A 7,852-nucleotide genomic window follows, 5' to 3' on the forward strand; every position below is an offset into this window, starting at 1 on the left:
GCACAATTACCAAAGCCCGCTAAATTAAATGCTCATAACAAAACACATTTTATTTGCCCCGTATGACTCATGAAGTGTTGCAAATAGACACAAGAGGACCAGCAAAGACTGAACTGCTGGGCAAAGCCATGATTAATTTAACCTGGGGAAAATGTGTGATTATAATTTCAATAAAGGGAAATCTCTTTTCAGAATATTATAGAAAATCATCAAGCATGCGTGAAATGGGTCGAGTTGCTAATGTCCACAGCAGCAGGGGTAAGGACATAAAAGAAAAAGGGTGCTGCCGATTTCTGAGGGTAAAGTGGAAGTGGAACAAGCACAACATTTACTCCTGATGCTTTAGGTAATTTAAAGCTTTTCATTTTAATTACCATTGTAGCCTTTTGGAAATTTTTGACTTAATTGTATGTCACATATTTAGGTGGGTTTGAATGTCCAACCTGTGCCATCCGGAGTATATCCTCTGCAGCCTGCGCGTAAACTTGCGATAAAGGTGACTGATGTAGCGCAGCATCTCCTCGTAGCATGAGCCTGGTTCGCTGTAGCTGGCGAGCGTGGAGTCGTTGGACATGTAGCGTGCGCGCTGCTCCCTCATCAGGGCGTTCTCTCTTTGCTTTGTCTCAGAGAACTGGGTGGCGATGACCACGAGGCACAAGTTGATCATGAAGAAAGAGCCCACCTGGTTGGAGAGGTAAAGGACAGCTGAAGTGATAAAACTCAATTCAGCTTTGCGATGATACATGAGCAGCTGTGTTAACTGTGTTAACAGAAAATCAACACTGGCTACTTCATCAATTTATCAATACCCCCCCCCCAATAAGACGCTGTGTCAAAGAGAAGCATTAAGATGCAGCCTCTTTGGCCAGATCCTGAGGTGATAAAACTTACTTAGAGAATATGAGTTTTAAATTATTCTCTGATAAAGTGGCCTTAACAGGAAGTTAGAAATATCTATGGAATCTACAGTATCATGAAATGTCTATCCAACGTTTCATTACTGTGTTATTGAAAAAGTGACAGGAAATTAGACAAGCACTCTCTCCATCTTTCTAAAAAATCCTTTTCTCTGACATTGTCATTTATCTTCATTTCTGTCTCACTCACTTTCTATTTGAATCACTATGCTTTTCTTTCATTCCTTTCTCCAGCCACTTTTCTCTCTCTCTCTCTTTTTCTCTCTCTCTCTGACCCCTTGTTCGCTTTACCCCAATTTCTTTTCCTCCCTCTCTGCCTCTGAATGCATAATAAGCACTTTTACATCAAACGACAGGCGGGCAGGGAGCTCATGCAGCATTGTAGAATACAGCCTAAGCTGGGATCTTTGTAAACCCACACAACAGCATGATAAGAGTGAAATTATACACGATAAGACGTCTACAAGGTCCGACAGAAGGGGAGTTCTGCTCCGAGCAGAATTTAGTGCTTAACTTTAGAAAGGTTATTCTGGGTTTTCTAAAGCAGAGCTGAAACACAAATACACGAAAATAATAACACGTTATCCATATGTATATTTGTTGAGCATTCAAAAGACAATATTGCAAACGGTGCAGTGCTGTATCAAGAGAAGCAGGATTGAAGAAATGTGTATTTCAGGTAGAGCTGGGTTCAGAGATGTTCTGTTGCTAAATACTGTCCGGTTTTAATCAAGTGGGTTATGATCTTAATTGTCTTTTTATGTCTAGATGAAAGCTTGTATAACGGTGTGTTAAGTATAATGATATACAGCACATATCTTTATATTCTGAACCACTTTCCACTTGTAATTCATGAGTGAAACTAGAATCTACAATTGGCTGTTACGCCATCAAAAAGCCACATTGTTTTAGAAAACTACAGCAAGCCAGGATTACACTGAAAAACTCAGCTGCACCGGGTTTGGGCTCATTAAATACTGAAGTGGTTTTAGCTTGGGCCCGTTTCAAACAAGACTCATGTCTTATCACCGTCAAATATCAGAAAAGGTTAACTAAATAAAAAATAAATACGAGGTGGTACTTACAATAATGAGCAGTATAAAATATATAAAATTGTAGAAGGAGTGTGCATCCATGACATAGTACATGATATCTACCCATCCTTCTAGTGTGATGACCTGGTGGTAGAAGCAAAAAGACAGAGAGACAAAACATGTGTGAACAGGAAAAGTAGAAAAAAAAAAAAAACATTTCATTGCTGTTTCTCCAAAAACGTAGGACAAACATAAGACACCCATGCATGCACTGAATTGCGCTCACAGAATATTTAAAGTACACAACAGTCAAATGGACTATATTTCCAATTCTGTTTTTAATGGCTGTTCCTCAGAAAGAAACTTGTGGCATCCCCCCAGCCTCTTAAAAGTATGTGTGTGTATATGTGTGTGTGCACATATCTTTCTATGGTTGTGTGGACAAATTTTGGTCAGAAGCCATCATTATGAGGACATGTGAGGACATCACATCCTCACAACTTCAAAGGGCTGTTTGATGGTTGAGACTTGGTGTTAAGGTCCATGATAAGATTAAGTTTAGGTTACAGTTAAGTGTTTATTTGTGATGGTTAAGGGTAAGGGGCTAGGGACTGCATTACGTTGACGAATGTCCTCACAACTGTAGAAAGGCCAACGTGTGTATTTCGTGTGTGTGTGTATGTGTATGTGTGTGCGCACCAGGGGACTGACGCAGCTCTTTCATGTAGCCACGATGCTAATGAGCAGTTGAGATGCTAAGACATGAAAGCGGTGGCTCAGCTCAGCCAAACAGATAATACGCTCACACCTCGACGTTAACACCTCAGCAAGCATAGCACATTACAGCACAGGCTGCCAGAGCGCGCGCGCGCGCACACACACACACCCACACACACACACACACACACACACACACACGGCTTGAGTACATATATACACTGAACAAAAACACACCTGCCAACAGGGACATGCATGCATACCTTTGTATGGATAAAAGTTACACACACATGTACCATAAAAACACATATGTATAATACGCACACACATACACCCGCAATTCCAGAGACAAGTAATCCGCTTTTTTCTGGAACACTACTTGCACCTGATTAATAAAAAGCGCCAAACATTCTCATTTATGAGCTAAAACAAAACCAATGTGCATCTTTTTATTCTATAGAAAACAAAGCAAACGCATCACACAAACAAACACACCTGTACACACTCATCGCTCATGCATTGAATGAATCGAGAATTGCAATAAAAGTAAGTCTTCTTTATTAAAAATGAAAGAAAAGACAATTCATTAAGAAGCGTCAACTCTCGAGCAAATGTGACCATCTTGTAAGAGTCAGTGATATCTGTGTGAAGGAAAAGAGGAGATTCTCAGTTGACACTAGTGATTTAAGAGAAGAGACGGTGGCAATAAGCTGAACAAATCACTAGCTCACCCCCCAGGCTCACCCCCCATCCTCTGCTCCTGACCCGCCCTGAAGATCAGAGGAAGCTACCAAAAGCATTCAGTCTTGTAATCCATGCTAATGACATGCATGTGGAGCAGAGAGCACGCTCTCAGGTGTCGTTGGTGAATGACTCATCCAACACATTGTTCTTGAACACTAATGGACCGTCTGCCAGAGCACGTGTGTGTCTGTTCGTGTACAGGGTCAGCAGTCATTAACCAGGAGGCTGATAGAAACATTGGCCTGATAACCCTCAGATGCCTTTGCTCTTGTAGTCATTCTTTATTGCTCCTCTCTACCTCTTCATGTGTCATTCCTTTCTCTTTCTCACTGTTTCTTCTCTTACATTTTTATTATTCCGTTACGCTCAGCCTTGATTTTCTCTGTTAACTGTGTGTGTCAGGACTGGGTTTGAGTGACAGTCTACATCCTCCCGTAAAATCGATTGTTATCACTTGCAGTACATAATGAATTCCAGTCCGGCAGTCAAGAAAAAAAAAAAAGAGAAAAACCCAAACAAATAAACTAGCAAATGATGTGAATGCTCAAATGAATCAGAAACCTCAGGAAGCCAGTGAAGATGTTTCAATTTACCATCTTTGCTGGGTCTAAAACACAAACCCTGACCCTAAACAAACCTGGATACAGCTGGCTACATCTCCAAAGACCCAAACTGAAGATACCTCTAAGGTCAACAAAGGAATCAACAAGGGAAGCTGTCACAGTGTATTTTTGTGTATTGCCCAACCCTTGTTGGGAACCAATTAAGCCACAGGCTTGGTTGCGGTGGGTACCCAACATGACATGTTAACAGCTTGTACTCGGCAGCAGTCCCAGGGTAACCCTGAATTAACTCAATTTGGAGCCCAGGGCTGAAATGTTTTCAAAAGCCTGCATTGAAATGTATAATTCATGTTCTTTATATTTACAGATACTGAGGGAATAAAACTGTAGACTGGAATAACAAGCCGAGTACCTCATTTAACATCCAACGTTCTTTCTATCTCTCCCCGTCTGTGTCTGCATCGCCGTCACTTTTCTTTTCCTGTTCCATCTTTAACTCTTTCTATCCATGTTTCCATGTCAACAAATACTCAGAAAAAATGATCAAAATGCAATAACATTTCATACAAAGATTTTTTGAAATTGTGAGCAATCTACACAAAACAAAAAAACAAAACAATGCCCTTTTAGAGGATAGATAAAGTATCTATCTATCTATCTATCTATCTATCTATCTATCTATCTATCTATCTATCAAATTCTCACCACTTGCTTGCAACATATTTAAATAGAACTCTGCCAACTGTATCCCTCCTTTTCTATGCATGTTGAGAGTCTGACAGAACCAAATCATACAAACTTCTGATCTGAGCTTCAGTTTATCATGTTACACAACTGCACCAGTGTGACAGCTGCAACAGATTAAAAAAGGTCTTTATATATTAAAACAGAAATTAGAGGTTTGTGGCCGCACACTGCGAGTAAACAGCTGCCGTGAGACCTACACACACACAGATTACAGATCACACACCTGGATAGAAAATGAATCTCATCCAAGACTCAACGTGATGTTTGCTAAACCATCTCAAGAGAAAAAGAAATAAGAGAAATCAAATCTTTAAAGCCTCTGACTGTGAGCTGAGCCCCCCCACACACACAAACACACACACACACACACACACACACACACACACACACACACACACACACACACACACACACACACACACACACACTCTTAAACTGAAAAGTTGTGAGTACCTAGCAGGGATTAGTACGTTTGTTTGTGTGTGTGTGTGTGTGTGTGTGTGTGTGTGTGTGTGTGTGTGTGTGTATATGTATGTATTCAGTATTTGTGCTGTCTGAGGTAATTTGTAGGTAAGACTCTTTGAGAAAGTCATGTTGTGCAAGTCAAAGCCCATTACGCACAGAGACAGATCTATCAGTGGGTCCTGGACAGATCTATTAGAAGGGCTGGAATTCATATCACAACAGTGCAGACAGTGTTCGCACAAAGACTCTGAGAGGAAAAAAGCCTGTCACGGTCTCCAAGGGAGCTGGAATCAGCAAGAGAGGGAAAAGAAAAATACATTTTCACAGCCAGCGTGTGGAGAAGAAGGGGCTTTCAGGTCATGATACATGTCCTCTGATGGCTTAAGTAAGACAGGATGACTTTGAAATTTCAAAACACCGGGGATATTCACTTGCTAACTAAAAAGTGGGAAAAAAAGTAGCCATGTTTTATCTTCCACATCCAAACCTGCACTTTTTCCCTGCTTACCTGGAATATGGCTATCCAGGCGTAGCCAATGTTGTCAAAGTTGACAGCTCCCTTGTGAGGGTTGAGGTCCCCGGAATGACACACATTATAGTACTGGTTCCAGTTAACGCAGCCATTAACACTAGCCCCTCCCACCACAGGGGTTGATCCAATCAGAGCTGAACTCTGGTGGGGCGCGGCCAGTGAACACTCCACCCCGCCCTCGGTGTATGGCGGCACATTGTGGCAACGCAGCATCCCGTTCTCGCGAGGGGCCGAGCAGATAAACGGGCTGTCTTCACCTTCCTCCGACATATAGTAAGAGCTTATGGACAAGTTGTACATTCTGGATAGAGAAAGAATAATAACACATGTGTAAGACACAAAACTGTGGCATCACAATAAATTACTATAAGATGTTATTTACATACTGCTGATTTCCTTTTGTTCTAATTGTAGCCAAAGCTGCAGTTTTTTATTTTGCAGGAGCTTGAGTAGTGGCTTATGTCTTTTATAATCCCTATAAACAAATCTCTAAAATCTAATCCTTTTTATTTAATCCTTTTTTTTTTTTTTTTTTACATAAAAACTGTCTCTCCCTAGTTGATTCTCTTCATCAATAAATTTTACTTTATAGAGGGAAGTCCACAGTTGGGCTTAATCTCATTTTGGCCACTACATCCTCGTCCTATCCACTCCACCGCCAGTGAAAGTCAACAACCAAACCCTCCAACAATGAGTCTGCAATAGTGTTTACTACTCGAGCCAAAAATGGAGGAATATCTTTTAAGTGAGTCAAATGTGGTTTTGTTCATGCTGCATACTTCCTATATTGTCCTTTCAGGATGCAGTTTAACAAGCATCACTTGATATGTAAAAAAAAAAAAAGAAACAGAAACCATTACTTTGTCCCTTAATTCAGCTCAGAGAACAAGGCATCAAGCAGTATCCATGGTGACAGCTGTTTCCTATTTACGGTAGAGAGTGGTGAATGCGTCCCACAGTTTACCTGCTTATCTATATTCTCCCCCTTATAGTGGAGAGCCCTCCACCACAGTGAGTGCCTTTTTCTGCAGAGTGACATTTGCTCTTCAAGTGCAGGTGCAGAGGGACCAGTTTAGTAAAGGGTCTAACACTTTGCTGCTGCCTGCTGCTGTATTCCTATAGAGTTCCAGTCATTCCTGCTATATTTTTTTATTCCTGCAATCTCTTGATTTGTTGCCATAAAGTTTACACCCAGACTCTCCAGTGTTTGTTTGTCTCCCTCCCGCCTACCTGTAGTGGACCTGAAGCCCTGATCTTTGTAAAAGTAAACTGCCTTTTCATCCTACCTGCTGAATCTCTGACTGCTTTTGCACCTTGCCCATTTGAACTGGTGACATGTCTTAAGATGGCACATTACCAGTACAGAAAATAATGTTGTTATTCTCCAGACACTTGAAGGATTCTGGAGATGGATTTTTTTGAAAGATATCCCGCAGCAGCAACAGCAAGTCATCACACTGTAGCACAGTTAAAAAGGAATATAATGGGAAATATCTGAGATGCTGGCAACTGGAAAAAAAAAAGTAACTCTTATTTGAATGTAACATATGTGATCAGATTCATGTAGAACATATCAGCTTCCTTGCAATTTCTTAAAACTAACTGGAGAAAAACCTAATGCATTCATGTGCGTTAGTTTTAATTAGACAGTCAGGATTCATAATGCATCCGAGGAGTTCTGTGAGAGAAAACACAGCAGCCCTGGCTATGAAATATTAAGATGCTGTTCTCTTTCTGTCTTTGTTTCTTTCTCTCTTACAGACAGAAAGGATTCAGCCACATTAACTCTGGTACAATTTGTACCATTACATCAAAAAAAAAAGAATAGTTGAAAGATTTCTGAGTGATATTTCTGGCTTCCTGAGGTTTTGGTCCTTGAGGCAGTTTTTTTTTCTTCCTTATTTTTCTCTTGTATAATTTTACTCCCCATGGCTAAATTGATGACTGATCTTTTCTCTGTCTGTATTTGTGTTTGTTTGTCCATCTATGTGTTTGTCTTATTTGGAGTGACTGTTTGTTTTCTACATTTTTTCTATTTCATCACTAGAAGAGATAAGATAGAGCTGTAGAGAATAGGTTAGTCTAATATTTTCACAAGTGCAGTGTGTGTGTGTGTGTGTGTGTGTGTGTGTG

The 7,852-nt window shown here is 40.5% G+C and overlaps 1 protein-coding gene across 1 annotated transcript in view; it reads right to left on the reverse strand.

The window, feature by feature from the left end:
• LOC111230308 (voltage-dependent T-type calcium channel subunit alpha-1H-like) overlaps positions 1-7,852 on the reverse strand; it is a 95,081-nt gene that overhangs the window by 22,765 nt on the left and 64,464 nt on the right. Inside the window, exons 7-9 of the mRNA XM_022756997.1 lie at positions 5,696-6,020; positions 2,003-2,095; positions 444-682 (exon numbers count right to left, since the gene is read on the reverse strand). Of these exons, the coding sequence (XP_022612718.1) occupies positions 444-682; positions 2,003-2,095; positions 5,696-6,020 (657 nt within the window). The remainder of the gene's footprint in view (positions 1-443; positions 683-2,002; positions 2,096-5,695; positions 6,021-7,852) is intronic.

The sequence above is a fragment of the Seriola dumerili genome, unplaced genomic scaffold (genome assembly GCF_002260705.1).
Source record: "Seriola dumerili isolate Sdu_G_001 unplaced genomic scaffold, Sdu_1.0 BDQW01000260.1, whole genome shotgun sequence".
Classification (NCBI taxonomy): Eukaryota; Metazoa; Chordata; class Actinopteri; order Carangiformes; family Carangidae; genus Seriola; species Seriola dumerili.